This window comes from Rhinatrema bivittatum, chromosome 1 (genome assembly GCF_901001135.1).
Source record: "Rhinatrema bivittatum chromosome 1, aRhiBiv1.1, whole genome shotgun sequence".
Classification (NCBI taxonomy): domain Eukaryota; kingdom Metazoa; phylum Chordata; class Amphibia; order Gymnophiona; family Rhinatrematidae; genus Rhinatrema; species Rhinatrema bivittatum.
Window position 1 is genome coordinate 15,266,248 of NC_042615.1, and position 21,200 is coordinate 15,287,447.

A 21,200-nucleotide genomic window follows, 5' to 3' on the forward strand; every position below is an offset into this window, starting at 1 on the left:
TTCTTGAATGTTCAAGATATGGTTACAGCTTCACACAAGACATACATTAATTCTTTTTGCATGCATCTTCTACAGTGTTATTGTTTAATTATAATTTATGACTGAATCATGTGCATTTCTGCTTTTTATGTAGGACTTTGGATGTACAACCAAACAGAGTAACAGTTGGAGGGATCAAGTCTCTGGAACCCATACTTCAAAGAAGAGGCCAAGTAGAAAGCCATGATTTTGTTGGTTGTATAATGGAGTTTGCTGTCAATGGACGTCCCCTAGAACCTAGTCAGGCTCTGATGACCCAAGGGATTCTAGATCGGTATGTATGTACATGTGACGGTTCTCCAAGTTCTTAAAAAACTACACTAGTGGAAGTTTCATAGAGGTGCCTTGTGTCACCAGAGCTATCATTCAGTTTGGAATTCAAAGTTCTTGAGGAGACTGGGATTGGCTGCCCAGTGATTTTCATGTCATATCTGCCTATTTTAATAGTTAAAATCCACAATTTTACATAATGAACTGCACATCAGGATTAGATTAGGAAACTTGGATTGGGAATTTCTTTAAATAGTGTTCAGCCCCACAACCAGTACCTGCCATTCAAATACAATTGTTTGTTAATTCATTATTTTCTAATTTTTAATAACGCTTCCTTGTAATTCCCTTCAGCATGAGTTACAAATCACCTCTCCCTCATTGGATCTGGTTGATCTATCAAGTGAAATCTTATTCCATGTTAGTAATTTGTGACCCTGGTGTAAAGCAAAATTGCTTATCTTGTAATAGGTGTTATCCCAGGCCAGCAGGATGTAGTCCTCGCATATGGGTGACGTCACTGATGGAGCCCTATCACAGAAAACTTTCTGTCAAAGTTTCTAGAAACTTTTGACTGGCACACTGAGCCCACTGAGCATGCCCAGCATGCCATGATATTCTCAGCCACAGGGGTCTCCCTTCAGTCTTGTATGTAGCAATAAACTTTAGTAAAAATAAAATAATAAAACGTATCGGATCCAACTCCGCGGGGTGGCAGGTGGGTTTCGTGAGGACTACATCCTTCTGTCCTGGGATAACAAGGTAAGCAATTTTGCTTTATCCCAGGACAAGCAGGATGATAGTCCTCACATATGGGTGATTAGCAAGCTGAGTCATTTTGTATAGAAGCAACATTGAAGTATTGTTGGTAAAAATGAGGCAGCCAAAAATCACAGCAGGTTGGGTGTAGAAGGAGTTGGGATTATACTGGAAACAAGTTCTTTAAGACAGATTGTCCGTAGGCTGAATCTTGTTGTCCTTCTTTGTCCAAACAGTAATGAGCTGCAAAGGTGTGAAGAGAACTCCATGTTACCGCTTTACATATGTCAAGAATTGGCACTGAACGATAGTGTGCTACTGAGGTTGGCATTGCTCTTACTGAATGTGCCTTTACTCGCCCTTGGAGAGGAAGTCCTGCTTTTTCATAACAGAATTCTATGCAATCTGCTAGCTAGTTGGAGAGAGTGTGTTTGCCCACTGGATTACCCGGTTTGTTTGGATCAAAAGAAACAAAGAGCTGAGTGGATTTCCTGTGGACTGCAGTGCGGTCTAAGTAATATGCTAGTGCATGTTTACAGTCCAAGGTATGTAAAGTCCTTTCACCTTGGTGAGAGTGAGGCCTTGGGAAGAATGTGGGCAAAACTATGGATCTGTTCAAGTGGAATTCCGTAACTACCTTGGGGAGGAATTTTGGATGTGTACAGAGAACCACTCTGTCATGTAGGAATTTTGTATAGGGTGAGTACGTGACAAGTGCTTGTAACTCACTAACCCATTTTGCCGATGTAATGGCTATGAGGAAGATAGTCTTCCATGTGAGAAATTTAACATCACAGGAATTCATGGGTTCAAAAGGAGAACACATGAGCTTTGTTAACGCCAGATTAAGGTCCCATTCTGTGACTGGTGGCCTTATTGGTGGTTTAAGGTGAGTTAAACCTCTCATAAATCTACTGACAAGAGGTTATATGGATATTGGTGCATCTCCCATCTTATTATGGTATGCCGAGTTTGCACTTAAATGTACTCGTACAGATGAGGTCTGGAGACCAGAGTCTGAAAGATGACATAAGTAGTCTAGCAAAGAAGTTGTGGGGCAAGAGAAATGGTCAATGTCCTTTTGCGTGCACCACAAAGTAAACCTTTTCCATTTCGAAGAATAGTTATTTCGTGTGGAAGATTTACGTGAAGCTATAAGCACTTGAAAGACATTAGTTGAAAGATTGAGTGGTTGTAAGATCAAGCTTTCAACATCCGTGCTGTCAGAGATAGGGATTGAAAGTTGGGATGGCGCAACCTGCCCTGATCTTGAGTTATGAGAGTGGGAGCCACACCCAGGCGAATTGGCTCTGTGATTGAGAGGTTGAGAAGTATAGGAAACCACATTTGTCGAGGCCAATGTGGGGCTGTAGCGAGTTTGCTAATAGGGAGAGTGTTTCTGCCCGATCCTCGGGTAGGAAAGCTCTTGAAAGGATGGTGTTCAATTCTGCTTCGATGAACTGAAGTAGGTGAGATGGGATGCGATGGGACTTTTGGTAATTGCTGAGAAACCCCATCGAGTGAAGCAGAGTGATTGTTCGTCTGAGAGAAGCCAGAGCTCCTTGTTGAGATTGACTTCTGATGAGCCAGATATCTAGGTATGGAAAAACGTGTACACTTTCCTTGTGTAAGTGTGCTGCTACTACTGCCAGGCATTTCGTGAACACTCTGGGAGCTGAGGCAAGTCCAAATGGTAGTACTCTGTACTGGAAATGCTGTTGACCCACCAGGAAATGCAGATACTTGCGATGAGGAGGAATATTGTAATGTGAGCGTAATCATCTTGTAGATCCAGAGAACAAAGCCAATCTCCTGTTTGAAGAAGGGGAAGCATGGTGCCTAGAGAAACCATCCTGAACTTTTCTTTCCTTAGAAATTTGTTGAGATTTCTGAGGTCTAGGATGGGACGTAGGCCTCCTGTTTTCTTTGGAATGAGGAAATAACTGGAGTAGAATCCTCTGCCCTGCTGAATCCGGGGCACCGGTTCTATGGCTCTGGCTCTCAGAAGGGTGGATAATTCTGCTTGCAGATGAATTATGTGATTTTCGTTTAGCAAAAAAGGTTTTGGAGGAGAGTCTCTTGGAATTGAGAGGAAATTGAGTTGGTAACCTCGTATTATTGAGAGTACCCATTGGTCTGATTTTATCTGTAACCAATGATTGTAAAAGGAGGAAACTCGACCTCCTACTGGCAAGTTTGGTTTGGGATTGTGGAGATGACTTTTGCTCTCTGATGGTGGCCTCAGAAACCTGCAGCCGGTCCCGTCTGCGGTGACGGTTTAGGCCTAGCAATTCTAGGCTGTCTGGGCTGAGATCTTTGTTGTGGGCGAGAAGATCTACCCCTGGATGCCGGTGGATAATATCGCCTCTGCCTATACAAAGGTTTTCTGGTTTCTTTCCTTGGTGGACGGCGAGACATTGATGAGGAAGAATTTTGCGGGACCGACGATAGTTGGCGCAATATTTCTGTGTGTTCTTTTAGTTGAGCCACTGCATCCTGGACCTTTGACCCAAACAGGTTGTCGCCTACACAGGGCAAATCCACCAGCTTATCTTGTACCTCAGGCCTGAGGTCAGAGGCTTTTAGCCAGGACCAGCGGCATGCACTGATTCCTGAAGCTGCCACCCTTGAAGATGTTTCAAAGCTGTCATAGGCAGCCCGGACCTCATGCTTTCCAGCTTCAAGTCCTTTATGTATGATAGCCTGAGCTGCATCCTGGTACTGTTGAGGTAGGGAGTCATTGAGTTCCTGCATCTGCTTCCATAGATTCCTTTGGTATTGCGTCATATAGAGTTGGTAAGATGCTATCCTGGAGTTAAGCATAGCTCCTTGGAATACCTTTCTCTCTAGAGAGTCTAGGAATTGATGATCCTTCCCTGGTGGAGTAGAGGAATGAGGTCATACTCTTTTGGATTTTTTTTGAGCGACTCAACTTCTACAGATTGATGCGGTAACTGTGACTTTTGGTAACCAGGAACATGTTGGACAAGATATATAGTGTCCACTCTTTTATTAATTGGTGGAACGGAACATGGATGTTCCCAAAGCCTGTGTTGAATTCCAAGAGTACTTCGTGGATAGGAATGGCCAGGACCTCTTTGGGTGGATCCACGAATTGTAAGACTTGTAAAGTCTGCTGCCGTGTATCCTCCTCAGACACTAAGTTGAAAGGGATTGTGTCTGCCATATCTTTTATGAAATTAGTGAAGGACAAGTCTTCTGGTGGAGACTTTTTCCTTCCTTCAGGAGGAGATGGCTCAGACATGAAGCTTTCAGGTGAGGAATCAGTATTTTTCTCCTCCCATGGGTCGTATGGCACTTGTTTGGAAGGAGAAGTAGGAGAAGACCTTGGTGGAAGTGATGGAACCAGTGGTCTTGAAGAGTCCTGAAGGTCCTGGTTGAGCCTTGTCCAGGAATGTCCCCTAGTCCTCCAGGCTTAGTAGGGAGAGCTTACGGTGGGATGGCACCGATGAGGGCGTCGAGTCTATCCATTAGCATTTGAAATATTGAGAATTCCGGTTGCCCTGGAGCCCCAGGCATGGGTACTGGCATCTGTACTGGTCCTGTTTTTGGGGATGGCCCTGGCATCAGCACGGGCACCGGCATCGGTGTAGACACCGGCATCGACAATGGTGTCGGCGTCGGTGTCAATGGTCGATGCTCCTGGAGCGCTTCTCGTACCACCTGGCGGATGAATCTGCTCAGTTCCTCCGTAATAGCTGATGCAAGCAGAGCAGCTATACGTGGTGGCAGTGGGGGGCATCATCGGTCCTACCATAGGGCCCTGTGGAGGTTCGATGTCCGGCACCTTGATAGAAGGTGAATGCCTCGGTGTCGAAGGCCTCGGTGTTTCTTGTAGGCGAGGCCGCTTGGCTGTCGACTTCGGGGATAATAGAGATTCCGGAATCGAAGGATGTCGATGCCGATGTTTAGACAGGTGCTCCGAGGCTTTTTCTAGGCCTGATGCCGACTTAATCGATGCGGCAGATGGGGTCGGTGATGACCGATCCCCTGAACCCTCCAGGCGATGTTTTTTAAGGATTATCCTTTTCGAAGCTCCAGCCAGAGACAACTGAGTGGACGTCGATGTGGAAGGTAACAGTTGAAGGTGGAACAAATGTTCCATCTTTTCTTGCCGTGCTTTCCGACCTTTAACGATCATTTCTGCACATTTTGGGCAGGATGAAACATCATGGGACTGGCCCAAACAAAGTACACACTCGAGGTGTGGATCCGTAATCGACATGGTCCGATTACATTTGGGACATTTTTTAAATCCTGTGGCCATGATAACTGGAACAGCCATCGATGGATATCTGACGAAAAATGTATAAAACTCAAATGAGTCGGAAAGGAATTATTCTACTCACCGGCCGGTGGTAAAGAGAGAGACCCTGATGTGGGAGAGAAAAAAAAAAAGATTTTTAGTCAGAAATTGTGTGAAGAATTTCACACAGGGCTCCTCCTCCACGATGCCAAAAGCAGCGCGGAAAAACGAAGACTGAAGGGAGACCCCTGTGGCTGAGAATATCATGGCATGCTGGGCATGCTCAGTGGGCTCAGTGTGCCAGGCAAACGTTTCTAGAAACTTTGACAGAAAGTTTTCCGTGATAGGGCTCCGTCAGTGACATCACCCATATGTGAGGACTACATCCTGCTTGTCCTGGGATAAGCATGGCTGCTTCCAGGAGTTCAGGTGAATTACAGAGGATCAGCAGTAAAATGTGTAATTGATGAAAGCTTGGTGATTACTGTTTTTGAAATATTGTAGAGCATAGAGGAGGCTTCTTTTTAGCAATATAGAGTGACACAGTGTAAGTTTCACAATTTGCAAATTTGCTATTATAATTTATTTTAGATGCCCTAGATTGGACGGAGCTTGCACAACAAGTCCCTGCCAGCACGGTGGCTCCTGTGTGGATTACTGGTCATGGCAGCAATGCAACTGCAAAGATGGATTTGCTGGGAAACACTGTGAAAAATGTACGTCAAAAGCCCCTCTCTGCCATTCCCCACTCTGGTTAGGAGGAAAAATGAGGTTAGACCCTCCACTAGTTAAAACCTGTAATTTAACTCCAGACACCAAACTTCCTGTTGGTAAGAAGGCAAACAGTAAGTACCATTTCCAGGCAACTGAAATTGTGGTTATCAAATCGCCCTGTCCCGTGAAACAGGTACACAGTAATTCTAGGGAAACAGTGATAGCATTTATCTTAATTACCGTATCCCTGTGCCAGCACATCTAACTCTTCTAGGGCTTATCTCACCAAATGATTTTCAATCTGTTCAAAGCAGCAAAGAAATAGAAATTTTGCATTAAAAACTGCAGGAATATGTTGTGTTTAACTTTGTTTTATGTAGAGGTTGTGTCAGCTTCTGTTCACCTAAAAATTCATTGAAATATGCAATTTCACCAGGGATGCCTAAACTTTAGTGCACAACTGTACAACGGTGGGTTGTGGGGTTAGTGGATAATGGTCTAAAGTGCAGGTTGGAGGCTTAATAGATGTGGGGTCTAGAGTGGTTGGGTGGGTTAATGGGGGGGGGGAGGGGTGGCTAAAGGAATCTGGAGAAGGCTAGAGAAGGGTGTGGAGTCCTCTGGCCCAGGGGTGTTAGTTGAAATGCTTCCAGAATTGGAAATCCTGTTACCAGGACACCCAGGCCTGAGAACCCTAGAACCAATGTCCATAGGCTCTAAATTTATGTACTTAGTTCGTTGTTTTATATACCATTGCCCCAAAAGAAGATCACAGTGGTTTACAGTAACAGCATTCATATACATAGTCTTCGATCATATACTTTGTGTCCACATTCCACAGCTCATTCAGCACTATAGCAAGTACACATTCTAGTTCATATTTTTACATATTCTAGGATATCAAACTAGCTATTATTAAATTTAGCTCATATTTCTAGTTCAACACAACAGTATTTACAAATTCTAATTCTGTTCCCAAGGAAGTATCTAAAGGTGCTTTACACTGTACAAAATACCACCAACCAACTGATCACATGCACAGGCAGCAGAGATTGAGAACATTTTACTCCAGGTCTGGAGAGACTGGTTTTCTGTTGTCATAAGAGCAAAGTTTAAACTCTCGATGATGGTGTTCAAACATTAGAAGATGTCGATCTGAATATCTGAATGATGTATTAGTCTCCTGTATACTCGTCCAGGCCCTGCAGTCAACTGACCAAAAGAAACTAGTTGTCCTTTTGCTTAAACAGTGTCAGTTGCAACTAGTTCCAAAAAAGGCTTTTTCGGTTGTTGGACCAACGATGTGGATCCTAGACTGGAGATTGTTATGCTGAAGTTCCGTAAGGGGTTGAAAACCTTTTTGTTTAGTGAAGCATTTCCAACATGTGATAACTGAGTAGGGTCAAGTGAAGTGAAATTTTATTCTTTTATTGTAATATTAATGCTAATTGTTTGCAGTTGTAATCTGGGAATAGCTGAATATAAAAATTTTAACTAAATAAATTTGTTGTATCTCAGCATGGGCATTAATTTTGGATGATAGGGTGAGTAATAAAAGTTTAAAATAAATGTCTGAGGGCTCCCAGAGGTGAATGAAAAGTGCACATGTAAACAGGCGTTTGTGGCAGAGTGAAGGGTGTTAATGGAGTGCCTACTGTGTCTTCTCCAGTGAAGATCTTTTCTCAGGCCAGGATGAATATCATTTTTTCTTTTTGAAGTGCTGAATTATAACTGAGCATTTTCTTTTACAACATTTGCTACTTGATAAAAACCCAAACATTTCCCATTATTTCGCCTCCAGAAGGCAAAATTATTTTGAGGGAATCAACTCCTAATTAGCTTTATTTCTGTTGAGATTGCAGATAGTGCTGTGATTGCTCTGTTGAAAGTCTTTTCTTTCTGCTCAGATGCTGTGCTTCCTATGCTGTATTTATGAGCCTGCTTCATAGTTTATGCGCTACTGTGCTGGCTTCCTTTGATATTGCCGGTCAGTGTATATCTAGTAGATAATGTGATATGCACAGAACCCTGTTGGCTTAAATATACTATCATTATTGATAGCGAGAGAGTTTGGGGAAAATATGCAGTTGCTTGTTTTGTCATGTAGCACACATGGGAATACATCAAAGCTTGACAAAGTAGAGCAATGATGAAAACAAATGCTTCCTTACTTAAATGGGAAATGGCAGTAAATTCTGGTTAATCAGCAGAACTTGTGCCAATATGAACAGCTGTCATCGCCAGTAAGTGAATATCTTTTCACGCTTACTTGTAAGCTAAATGTTTTAAACTGCTGTTGGTTGCAAGGAAGTATATATTCTAGAAATGGTTAGACAAAGAACTGTCAACTTCTGAAATATGGAGGTATTTTAGAATTGGATAAACTTTGCTTATATATCAAAGGATGAAAATACATACCTATTTTTAATGTCATTGCATGATCCCAAGCTGCTAGAGTTGGACAAAGACATTTCCACTAACCTTTCCAAAACAATAATTACTTCAAGGCATGATGTTTGTCTCGGAAGTAATCCAACAAAATGTGTTGCGTTTTTTTTTCTTTTGTTACTTTTTGATATTTATGTTAAACCATATAACATGTTTGATGTAGTGGCAGTATATGCAGTGTTAAGTGTGAATGATGTTTTTGACCTACTGTCTGCCATATGAAATAATGTGTTTTTTTTCTTATATATGCATGCACAATATAAATGGAGAAATGCTCTGCCTTCTGAGAAGCAGATAATCTAAACACACAGCCGTGTCCCAAAATATGTGGGCAATTTTAATGGTTTATTACATGTTTTCTAGTAGAAATTCCCATTTTTTTTAAATTAGAACAATTTCTGAAACAACATAATGAAAATCTCAGAGACCTGGAGAAAAGAAGGTTACTAATGAGACACTGTAACAGGTTATAAACTATATCAAAGTGAAAGGGCAGCTCAAATTGATGGAGGGGTGTCCCTGTATCTTACGGATGGCATAAAATTGAGCAGAACAATAAATAGACAGGCTAATACAATTGGAAACACAATAATAATGAGAGATTTGAACTATCCCAGTATTGATTGGGTAAATGTCTCATATGGACATGATAGGAAAGTAAAGTTCCAAGATAACATTAATGATTGCTTTATGGAGCTGGTGGTCCAGCAACCAACAAGAAGGGGAGCAATTTTAGATCTAGTTCTCAGTGAAATATGAGATCTGGTACAAGCAGTAAAGGGATGGAGCCACTTTGCATTAGTGATCATAATGCAATCAAATTGGAAGGAGGATATCAAGTAAAACTATTGCAATAGCATTTAAATTTAAAAAGAAAGACTACAATAAAATGAGAAAATTAGTTTAAAAAAAACCCCTAAAAGGAGCATTTGCGAGAGTAAAAAGTATGCATCAGACATAGAAATGTTTTAAAAATGCCATCTTGGAAGCCCTGCTAAAATATATTCCATGCATTAAAAAAGGTGGAAGGAAGACCAAACAACTGCCAGCATAGTTAAATGGTGTGATAAGAGAAGTTATTAAAGGAAAAAAGGCATCTTTCAAAAAATGGGAAGCAGATCCAAATGGAAATTGTAAAGAATATAATCCCTGGCAAGTTAGGTTTAAAATATTAACAAGGCACACCAAGAAAAAATTTGAGAAGAAACTTTCCTTATAAGCAAAAATTAATAATACTTTTTTCATTAAAAGCAAGAAGTCTGTGTGGGAGTCAAGTGAATTATGTGACCATAGGAGAAGGGGTGCTCAGGAAGGAAAGGGCCATAATTGAAAGACTGTGTTCCTTGCTTCAGGCTTTACAGAGAAGGATGCTGGGGAGATAACCACACTGTAATTTGCCAGCATGGCAAATCTTACCTATGTTCTTATTGACTAGGCATAGGAGTCAGACAGTAATATTTCATTATTTGATCAGCAGCACTTGAAGCGATGTGCTATCCTGTGTCCAGAGCAGCATCATTGCAATGCAACTGTAATGTACTGTTTTGTCATTGCCACCTGCTTACTTGAGCACTAGAAATGTCTGAAAATGTGTAGTTTGTTTGTGAATTTTATACATTTCCTCTTTATAATAACAATCAGGCAGAGCCAGCTCAGTGGCAGCGCTGTGTGCTAATGTGGGAGACCTGAGTTTCTTCCCTAGGCTGACCAGGGCTGGGGATATGCTGTGTCAGTAGTGTTCAAAAAGCATAAGGGATGAGTCTCAGCCACCACTCAACAGCGACAGTCAGTCACCAGACTTAGGGTCTTCACATACTGAATTGTGCAGGGTGTCACTGTCTGTGTCCCCTGGCCAAGAACTGGTGCTGCATGGCTGGATGGAGTGCGACGAGAGGTATAAAAATAGAGGCAATGGATAACAGGGGGAGTGGGGAATAAAGGCTCATGGCGCTGTAGCCCAGTAGAAGCTGGTTCTGATTGAGCTGGAAGAGGATGAAACCGGCTGGCCAGAAAAGCAACAAAACAACAATTAGCTGGCTAAGAATCACAATGGTTTGTTTATAAGTCCACCGTGACTTCTGCAGTAGTTATTGTTACAAGAATTTCAGTTTGTTACAAGCAAGCTTTGTTAGAGAGTGGTTTTGTTATAATCTATACCAGGGTTTGACCCTACGTAAGAATAGTTTATGCTCCCAAAGCAGTGATTCCTAGGTTATAACCCCTTCCTATCAAGCTCATTTGTAATGCTATTCTTTTACTTCCATCACACATACAGGTTTCAGTTTTTAGCACAAAAAGCCAAATCTTTCTTTGGAGCTGTAATGATTATTTAAGATTTACTAATGTTTGCCCATTGCTTGGTACAGAGAGGAAAGCTCCACGATGACATAACGAAATGCAGCTTCACTTCTGTCCAGCAATGGCTGCTCATTCAGCTTCAGCCTGGGCTGCTGGGCTTTTGCTTTCCAAGTGGCTCACTTCAAGATTTCCTTTTTCCCCAGATATTTCTGCCGACACCGCCTTATCATTTGAAGGCAAAGGCCGCCTGGATTACTCCATGAGCCAGAGCAAGAAGCGGGAACATTTGCTAAGGCAGAGCATCCAAAGCAGCACTTCAGAGCCCACAAGTCTGAAGCGCTTGGAAGTGAAGTTCAGGACAAGGAGTGAGAATGGCCTTTTAATGCATATCCAGGAAAGCAGCAACTACACCACCCTGAAAGTAAGTGCTGACTTGCTGTGATTGCCTTCTCTGTACTGTAGAAGACTAAATTCTCCTTGCCTTCTTTATGAATGCTCTTCAGGCATTTCTCAGGGTCCCAAAGGGTCTCAGCTGTTTTTTTGCTGCACAGGTTTGACTAGAATTTAAGTAAGGGCAAGCAGACATGTTGGGGTCCATATTCAGTGCATTCTTTCAGCTAAGTTAAGAATTTAGCAAGACAAAAGCTGGGATTTGAAAATCCTGCCACACTGACTGCCCCTGACTTAGCCAGATAAGTATTTAGCTGGATAGAAACATAGCCGGCTAAGTCAGGGGCATTCTGGAGTGGAGCAGAGTGATGTGCCTAAGTTAGCAATATTCAGACTGCCTCAGATAACTTGTCACATAACCACATATACTCAAAATGTATCTGGTTAAGTTGTAACCAAAAAGAAATCCTACCAGGCCAGCTGGCCTGATCCCCCACTCCCTAAAAGGCTTGAACTGAGAGGGGCATTGGGACTCTCAACCCTGTGCCCTCCCAAACAACAAGTCCCACCTCCCCACAATTTCAAATTAATTATCAGAACTCTCCATCTGCCCACCCCCTCAGGCCACGTCTACCAGGATTATGTTCTAAGCCTGCCAGTCTTGCATCAGGCATTGCCTGGTCAGCAATACCTGTAGCATAAGCTACCAACATTGATGTACTACTGACAGGGGGAGGGGGTTAAAGACTGGGCCCGGAACCAATGTTTAACAGCTACATTTTAAAACGCTGGCACGTGTAAAAAGCCAGAGATATGCTTGAGGCCGGGGATTTTTAAAGGGCTCTGGCCACGCACACAACTTACTATAAAAAACAAAAAAAAAGCTAGCTAGAGGGGTTTTAGGGGTCAGGGCAGAGAGGGGAAAAGGAGGCAGGGTAGGTAGGGAATTAAGGAAGTTCTCTCCCAGTCCACTCCTTTATTGGATATAAAATCAGGCGTGCATGTGTACGCGGGTAGCGTTGGCGCGCACATGTTATTAATTGGCGCATCCATGTGCGGATGCCAGGAGCTGGCGCACATGGACGCCCACGTGTTGGTTTAAATTTCTAGCTTTAAGTCTTTAAGAACACTCTGAAAATACACTTATTCAAACTTGACTTCCATCTTCCCAACTTAAATTTTTCAAGGTTTTTTTTCCCATTAAGAAATTCCAAAATGCTTATATATGGCTTATTTTAATTTAATTGATGTTGATTATGTATACCTTACTGATTTTAATCTGAAACCCACTATGAACTGTGGCGGGGTGGGTAACAGATGCAATAAATAAGTTTGAAATCGTGGACTGTGGCTTCTCCTTGACCCGAAAAGCCCACAACTTTACCAGGCCCATTTGGGGAATGAGAATGCATTGTGCCCAATGTCCCTATCAGCTTCAAGCCATTAATTTTGGCAAGTATATTCAGCAGGACATTTACAGAAACAGAGAAATGACAGCAGAAAAAGACCAAATGGTCCATCAGTCTGCTCAGCAAGTTTATGGTACTATCTGCCGTGCCATACAGGTCACCCGCATTCTTATCAGTTTCCCAGACTGTCAAAGTTTTAGGGCCCTTGTTGGTTGCTGTTTGAGTCCAGTTCCCCATTACCTCTTGCCATTGAAGCACAGAGTAATGTTGGGGTTGTATCAAAAGTTTCAGGCTTATTTGTTTCCCTAGACTGTAAAAGTCAGGGTTCTTGGTTGCTGTCTGAATCTAATTTCCCTTTTCCCCTTGCTGTTGAAGGAGAGAGCAATGATGAAGTTGCATCAACAATATGAAGGCTTATTGGTTAAGGGTAGCAAAAGCCACACGAGCAGGTTACCCCCATGCACTCTTTTCTTCATTCCCATTCTCCAGCCTTTAGGGATCCACAGTCTTTATCCCATGCCCCTTTGAATTCTTTCACTGTTTTGGTCTTTACCTCTTCCTCCGGAGGAAGGGTATTCCAAGTATCCACTACCCTCTGAATATATCTTCCTGAATATATGACACAAATTATCCTGGTAACTTGAGCCAGATGTGTTGTCCATTTGCTGGCTTATTGGATTTTGGCCTCGTGAATTCTTATCATGTCCATGATCAATAATTATGTATGGTTCCATTTTCATAAACGTCATGTCACAGAGTAGGAGAAACAGTTTTGAAAACGGAGGTTTGAATGTATCAACCCTTTTTTTGTTGTCTTTAGCCTCATTGTTTGGATAAATAGTGGTGCATACTATACACTTTATATATCCACAAAATCTACTCTTTCTGGAGTCTTGGGTTCTTTGTCTTTTTCCTGTCCTGTCATATCTCTGTCTTTGGTCTTTTCCCAATCCCACACACTGCTTATTTGCTATTGGGCTGGCAAGCTCAGTGGCAGAAGTAAAAAGCAGCAGTTGAGCTCCAGGGGGTGTGATAGTCCCTAACCTAAAAAATGTATCTTCTCTTTTTTTCCTCACCTCACCTCCTTCACCTACCTACCTCCAAGGCCCAGTTTGCATTTTAACTAGGAGAATGAGCACTTCATCTTAAGGCAAAGTCTTTGGGCTAGAGGAAGTATGTGGGACTCCTCGATCCCCAGAAGCCGCAGTCTTTGACTCATTAGATCTCCAGTCCCATTTGATCTTATGCATAATAGTGCACAGTGCTTACCATGGATCCTCAGGCTAGCCCTGTCTGCTGTGCCTTCTGACTGTAAACTCTTGGGGTATATCTCTAGTCATGTGTTTTAGGTATTCATTCCCTGAAGTTCTAAATGTGCACAGCTCTGCAGAGCTTACATTTCCCAAGCACTTCTGATGGGTTTAGCCACTGGCTGTGACTCACTCAACCTTGTCATAATTCTAAATGAGTCCAACAGTAATGTTGGCAAACCACTTTATTGGATGGCTCACTAGCCATAAGTGCCAAGTTTCCTTGCTTTCTGGATTCTTCCCAATATTTGTTTTCATTTTTCTGGTTTCAAAAGTATGGCACTTTCCATTTCTTAGTCAATGGAGATATGGCTGCCTGGATTCCATTATATCATTCTACAAGGAAATGGCTATGCTGTGAGGTTACTTATCTAATCGTTTAGGGAGGAGAGGCATAACAATGATATTAAATATTGGTCCAGAATGGGATTTGAACCATTATGATCAATAGCTACTATTTTATGAAGAAGCTGTGGCCTGTTGCATTTAGTGACCATAATCTTTGACCATCAACAACTTGCTGCACATATTTCCATGGATTAATGAAATGGATATAAAATCATAAACAGCTTCTATTTATTTATTTATATAAACACACTTCTGTACCGCATACTCCTGAGATGGCAGCGGTTTACAATATATGATTAAAACCATACATAACTTACATAACTATTACTTAAAACTTTAACCTTCCTTTCTTTCAATTCCCTTAGACATGCTGCAGTAGCTTCCATCAGACCTTTCTCTACACTATTTCTACTCAGAAATAATGGCTTATTGCATGATCCAAATAGAGGATAATTTTTTTTACAAGATTTATACGCATAAACTGCCTTTTAAAAATTAGCACATGCAGGGAAAAATAAGTGTAATACACAAGCTCCATTGGTAATGTTTCTTTCTCCTAGGACAATCAGGATGGTGGGTTCTCATAGATGGGTGACATCATCAGATGTGCCCGGCATGGAAAACTTTTGACAAAGTTACTAGAAGCTTTGACTGGCACACTGAACATGCCCAGCATGCCACTATCTGCGCGTCCATGCAAGGTCCCCCTTCACTCTCTTTTTTTCCGCAGTATAGTTGCCTTGTGGTTTTGGAGCTCAGCATCAAAAGAGTCTTTTTTTTGTTTATTATCAGTTTTTCTCCCATCTAAACACCTGCCTCCTTTCTCCAGGCGGCGCTCCTTCCTCGGCGCGGTAGGTTAACTTTTCTCCCTTCTCTGCGGTTGATTCCTGGCTCGTCATTTTTCAGTGGCTCCCGGTCATCGACCGTTCACTGGTTGTTTTTTCTTTTTTCATGGCATCATGCATTTTTTGCCGGTGTCCTCAGTACCCGTGGACGGATCTGCAAGAGGTTTGTATCCTCTGCCTGGGAGCATCACACGACGTCTGAAGATGTCAGCTGTGTGACCAGATGACCCCCAAAGGCTGTCGTGCGCAGCTCGGTAAAATGGAGAAAACCTTTTGGTCCCAAAAACTTTTTGGTCCCTCCATCCGTACCCGCGTCGTAGTCATTGACACCCTGGGGTCGAGGGGAACCGCTTGATATGCTTTCCCTCTCTATACCCCCAGCGGCATCGTCTAGGGACTGAGGAGACGGTGACCACTCTTCTATGATTTCACCACTTTCAAGGACATCAGGATCCTCAGCCTCCATGATACCAGGGAAAGACTGGGCCGAGCATCAAGGGAGATCCTGAAAAAGCCAACACCGGTCGCCGTTCACACACAGCACCAGTTCCAATGCGGCACTAGCGGCTGCTATGCTGCCACCGAAGTGACTCCGTGGTGAGGAGGCAACTTCCTCCAACCGGCTTGGAAGTCCCAGGCATTCCTCACCGATGCCAGGCACCGTGCCTCTGAGGAGGCTCCAGTGACGCCTTGCCCCTTCCATCAGTCCTGACCTCACAGGACTTCCAGGAGGAGTTGGATCGCAGGGTGCTGAATGTGGTGCTCAGAGCTCTATGGAGCATTGGACCTCCCCCGCCACTGGCCCCCATACCGGTGCCAGAGCCCATGCCATCTATCTTGGCACCCCTGCTCTAGCATCTGGATGTCCTACTTGGAGTCCTCCCGATGCAACCGGAGGGACCTTTGGTTCCCCAGCAGCCACCGATGCTCCCCTCGGGAGCGATCCCCATCATTGGGTCATTCGAGGAGGTCCACAGACCTTCACATGCAGGGTCTGTGGACCGCTCAGGAAGCTCTATGCCAGATAAATGTCTTGGAGCTTCGGGCAATTCGTTATACTCTTTGGGCATTCCAAGACTGCTTGTCCCACAAAGCAGTCCTGATTCGAATGGGCAATCAAGTTGCAATGTGGTACATCAATAAGCAGGGAGGCATGGGGTCATTCCTCCTCTGTCAAGAGGCTGTGCAGATCTGGTTCTACGCTCTGCAAGTGACATACCTGCTCGGAACGCTGAACATGCTGGCAGACCATCTAAACTGCTCTTTTCAGCCGCACAAGTGGTCACTGAACTCGAAAGTGACAGCCCGGATTTTCTATCTGTGGGGAACTCCGGATGTGTACTGCTTCACTTCCCAGTTCAACTGCAAGGTGAGTAATTTTTGTTTTATTTATTTATTTAGGGCTTTTTTATACCGACACTCATGATAATCATATCGTATCGGTTTACAGTAAACAGTGCAATAACATTCACATCAGCGTGAACAGTAGGCGAAGAGAGAAAAAGTGAATGAAAGTTACAATAAACAGGGGCACTTGAACTGGGAGGAGTTCCCTATTCAGAAAGGATCCCTATTCAGAAAGGATGGTCATCCACCCTCCGACACCTTCACCTTCATTGGGGCACGGGTCTCCTGTCACGTACCCTCCTCTTCTGCAAAACTCTCCTGAAGCTCCAGCAGGATCGGGGGACCATGATCCTCGTGATGCCCTATTGGACCAGGCAGGTCTGGTTCCCTCTCCTTCAGGACCTGTCAATCAGGGATCCCATCAGCCTGGGGATTGCGCCCGATCTCATAACACAGAATCAGGACACTCTGCGCCATCCAAACCTGTGGGCATTGGCCTTGACGGCCTGGATGTTGAGTGCCTAGTCCTTCAACCCCTGGAGCTCTCTGAAAATGTCTCCCAGGTGCTGGTGGCTTCCAGAAAGCCTTCCAGCAGGAATTCTTACAGGTTCAATTGGAAGAGGTTCTCTGTTTGGTGTGAGGAGCATGGATTACATCCATTTACGTGGCCGCTTCCAAAGTTCTTAGATTACTTGTGGCACTTTTCCGGGGCCGGGCTTAAAACCACCTCAGTCAGAGTTCATCTGAGCACGGTTAGTGTTTAGCATCGGGGTGTCGCTGGCACACCCATCTTGTTTTATGCGGGGCCTGCTTCAGCTAAAGCCCACCTCTGCAGCACCCTGTTGTGTCCTGGGATCTCAACATTGTGTTGGCAAGGCTTATGCATCCTCCTTTTGAGCCTATGAGCACCTGAAGCTGAGCCCTGTGTGTCCACTAGTTGTCGTCCTTTTGCAATAACTGGAATCCCTCCACCCAGGGAAAAAGAATGTTGCCTCCTCTGTATCTCCAGCTGGCCCAAAGAACAAAAGGCCTGACCTTGTAATAGAACCCAGTATTTAGCAGAGTCATGCACATCCCTGCCACTGAGCCCCAAGCTAGTCCTTGGATTATAGTATTTAAAAATCTTCTCTTATCTCTTTTACTCTACTTCCTGTCCATCTTATCTCTTGGATACTCCTCGGTATGGGGTAATTTTCAAAAGAGTTTACACTTGTAACTGTAACTATTGTAGCAATTTTCAAAAGCCATTTACACGCGTAAAGTGCACACATGGGTAAATCCTATGGGCAATTCAATGGCATATATTGTAGCAATTTTCAAAAGACCATTTGCATGGGTAAATTGAATTTAAACATGTAAAACCCAATTTTAAGCATGTAAATGCTTTTGAAAATCAGGCCCTATGTTTACAAGCTCCTGGTTCTTTCTAATCATCATTCCATGTTACTGCTTTATTTATTTATATTCTGCTTATAGCTAGAACACGCTAAGCAGATAATATCATTCAAAATAAAACAACTATTTTAAAAACACAAAACAAAATTCACAGTATAAATAAATCAATACCATTAAAATAGAATATACCAACTTTGATCTTTTATACTGATTTTCCATCTATATAGTAATTACATCAGTTGCCTAGTTGACTACTGCTAATTCGGATGTTGCAACTTGTATTATATATTATAAAACTTGTGTTAACAAATGTCAAGACTGTACTAGAATTTCTGTGAATTCAAATTTCAGGCTGTGGCTGCCCAGTTGAAAGTGCACTATAATAGGACAGTTAGATTGAATATTGTATTGACAAAGACTTGGGGCAATGTATTTTACACATCATATTGAAACCTGTGAGTGTTGTAGTGACTTAATAATGGTCTTGAGATTCCCTATGACTGAATTATTGAGATTTAGTTTATATTTTCCATCTTAGTTCCAGGAAGTTTGGTCCAATACCCTGAAATTCTAGCACTAAAAGTCACACTATAATTAGGTTAACAAGTAGGCTGTAAAGTTAATACAGCCTAAGTTGCTCAAAAAAGGGAGAAAAGTCCCCAAATCTATGCTCTAATCAGTTAATAACTATCAATACGTTATTTCATGGAGAAGGTAGGGGACACCTAGTGCAGCCTTCTGAAGGAAGTGGTGGTGGCAACCACAGTAGCAGAATGTAAGAAAGGGTGAAATAAAGCCAGAAGATCCCTAGCTAAAGGAAAACAGAGATCAGCTGGAGCCTACAGCATGCAACAGGAAGTCATTTGGGAGCTTAGATGGGCCCTATGCTTGTTATCTGCTGTTACATTTTTAATAGCAGTACATGCACTAGTAACAAATGTCTAAATTCTTTGCACCGATGTTGCAAATTGAAAGAAGTGAACCTCCAATTCCAATTTACAGCAGCGTTCTATTGTCATACAATGGCACATTTAATACTGATTGTGTAAGTTAGAATGTAGATCTATCTAGTTTTAATGCCTTCTATCATAACTAGAAGGCTGTAAAAACATAGAAGAAAAAGCATGTCTGAAACAACAGTAAAAAACAGTTGTTTGCTTGGCATGTTAGCAGTATAGTGAGAAAATCGGAGTAAGCTTTTCTGTTGCCCAGTTCATGCTTTATTTTAGCAGCCCGTGCCAGAATCGCCACAATTTAAATGAAATCCAGCATCAGTAGAAAGCGCGTTCCCAATCAGTTCAAGCCGTCATATCTGAGCAGAAATATGAGGTGCTTGAAAGAGACTAGGAACAGCATTCTTTCTTCTTGACTGAAGATGTGGTATGTCCCAATCCATGCTAGTCACTGGAAATGTAATATTTTCCCCGTGACAGTTGTGTTTTATTTATAGCTCTGTTAGTAATGGCCACATGCAACTTTAAACAAAAATGAAATAGTTCTGTAAGGTCATCAATCACTGATGATCACTCATGCTGTTGCAAGGTAGGAGGCTCATGTTCTGAAGGGTCAAATGTTTAGGCCTCAGTACTACAGCAAGGCCTTGAACTCAGGATAGGCTAGATTCAGATTTTACTGGACTCTTTTCTATTAGATCAATGGTGCTGCAGGAAGGGGATCTTCATCCTTCAGACTTCCCTATCATTCAACGCTCAAGACCTTAAAAACATTTTGGCAGTGTGAAAATTGTTTAATCTATATTCCTTATCAAAGGAAGAGACCTTTAATCCTTAAATCTTGATATTAAAACCTTTGGTTTGTACGACAACTTACATTATTCACATACAACCATATAGTGCTCAAACTGTTCCTTGGTTTAACAATTCACACAATAACAGTTTTGAAAATAGCAAACTATTGTGATGAAATCTGCTCTGACTTGGAAGAAGGATAAAGAAGTAACTTGTGATTAGTGCCACGTGGAAGGTTTTCCACACTTCGCTATGTTAACTGACTTAGCAGACTACAATTAAATTGTATTCTAATTTAATAAAAAGACGCTCAGTTTCATTATATTCTTTTTTGATCTCCCTATATTCTGGGTCAAAATGTCATGGCAGCACCCCGGCTACAAGCTATAAAGACAGTTTTTTCATTTTTAATTAGATTAGGCTGTTAAGCACTCTAATTAAAAGCCTAATCTAACTGAAAATGTGTTTATAGCTTGTAGCCGGGGTGCTGCCATGACATTTTGACCCAATTCAGTTTATACGTAGCTCCTGTCACCATGAAATCTGCAGGAAAAGCTGTCAGACTGCATTTATGTGGAATGTGGAGTTAAGATCCTCAATGCTACAGAACATTCATTTGCCACAGTGGCACCTAAAACTCTAACTTTATTTACTGATTCAAATCTGCGGTTTAAAAATCTCATTGGGCAACCTTTGCTTAAAATAAAATGAGTATATTCAAAACAGAAGGTTTTGGGGATTTTGGGGGTTTTTTTAACTAATTTCAATAACTATTTTCCTAGTCGTTTCTGAAACTTTCCAACTTTTTCCCTGAAATAATACTAATCCAGGGCCATGCAGAAGGACCCCTATTTGTCTTCTGCTCCCCATGGACAACGTTCCCAGCTCTCCAAGTGGCCATTGCTCAAGAGTGACCTCGAGTGCCCGGATTCAGGGCTCTAGGAGCCTCTGGCCCCTGATTGCCACTGCAGTGAGCAGACTGTATACCTTGCGGAGGATATAAAGTAGGGGGGAGATGCCCGGGTAGTGACAAATGAAGGCTCCTGGTGCCAGATCCCACTTCGGGTTCCGCTAGAAGTACAGAGGACCAGAAAGAAACTGCCAAAGCAAAAAAGAAATGAAATGACATTTTATATGAGGAACAGCCGACTCCCGCTTCTGCAGACCTAGTGTTACAAAATAACTGCCTAAGTTTAACTGGTTTCCTTTAGGTGAATTTTCAGCTGAACCTAGCTGGCTGGGTATTCAGCTGAAAATGGTCCTAAATCCACCCATCAAAATGTGCAGCTGGGTTCCCTGATTAAACTTAGCTGGTTAATGCTGAAAATCAGGCTCTAACTGGCTGTGCTTAAAAAACAAAAGGCACACAATCTCAAAAATCAAGAGCTCAACCCACCACCCCCAGCCTCCCCAAAGTACTGATCCCTACATCAGGTCCCTGCTCTGGTTCCTTCCTATCTCTTAAAAAACAAACTGCTGCCACAGATCCTTTCCCTGCCTCTCTCCAACACTTTACATTTTTTTAAAATCTCTCCTAGCTGGGGAATTCCCTCGCCCTCCCTTCCCACTTCCTTAAAAATAAAGTACCCCCTAATCTGTTCTTCTCCCTCCCTATG

At 42.6% G+C, this 21,200-nt stretch overlaps 1 protein-coding gene across 1 annotated transcript in view; it reads left to right on the forward strand.

The window, feature by feature from the left end:
• Nucleotides 1-21,200, forward strand: part of FAT4 (FAT atypical cadherin 4) — a 625,352-nt gene that overhangs the window by 594,586 nt on the left and 9,566 nt on the right. Inside the window, exons 13-15 of the mRNA XM_029589082.1 lie at nucleotides 134-313; nucleotides 5,927-6,051; nucleotides 10,996-11,213. Of these exons, the coding sequence (XP_029444942.1) occupies nucleotides 134-313; nucleotides 5,927-6,051; nucleotides 10,996-11,213 (523 nt within the window). The remainder of the gene's footprint in view (nucleotides 1-133; nucleotides 314-5,926; nucleotides 6,052-10,995; nucleotides 11,214-21,200) is intronic.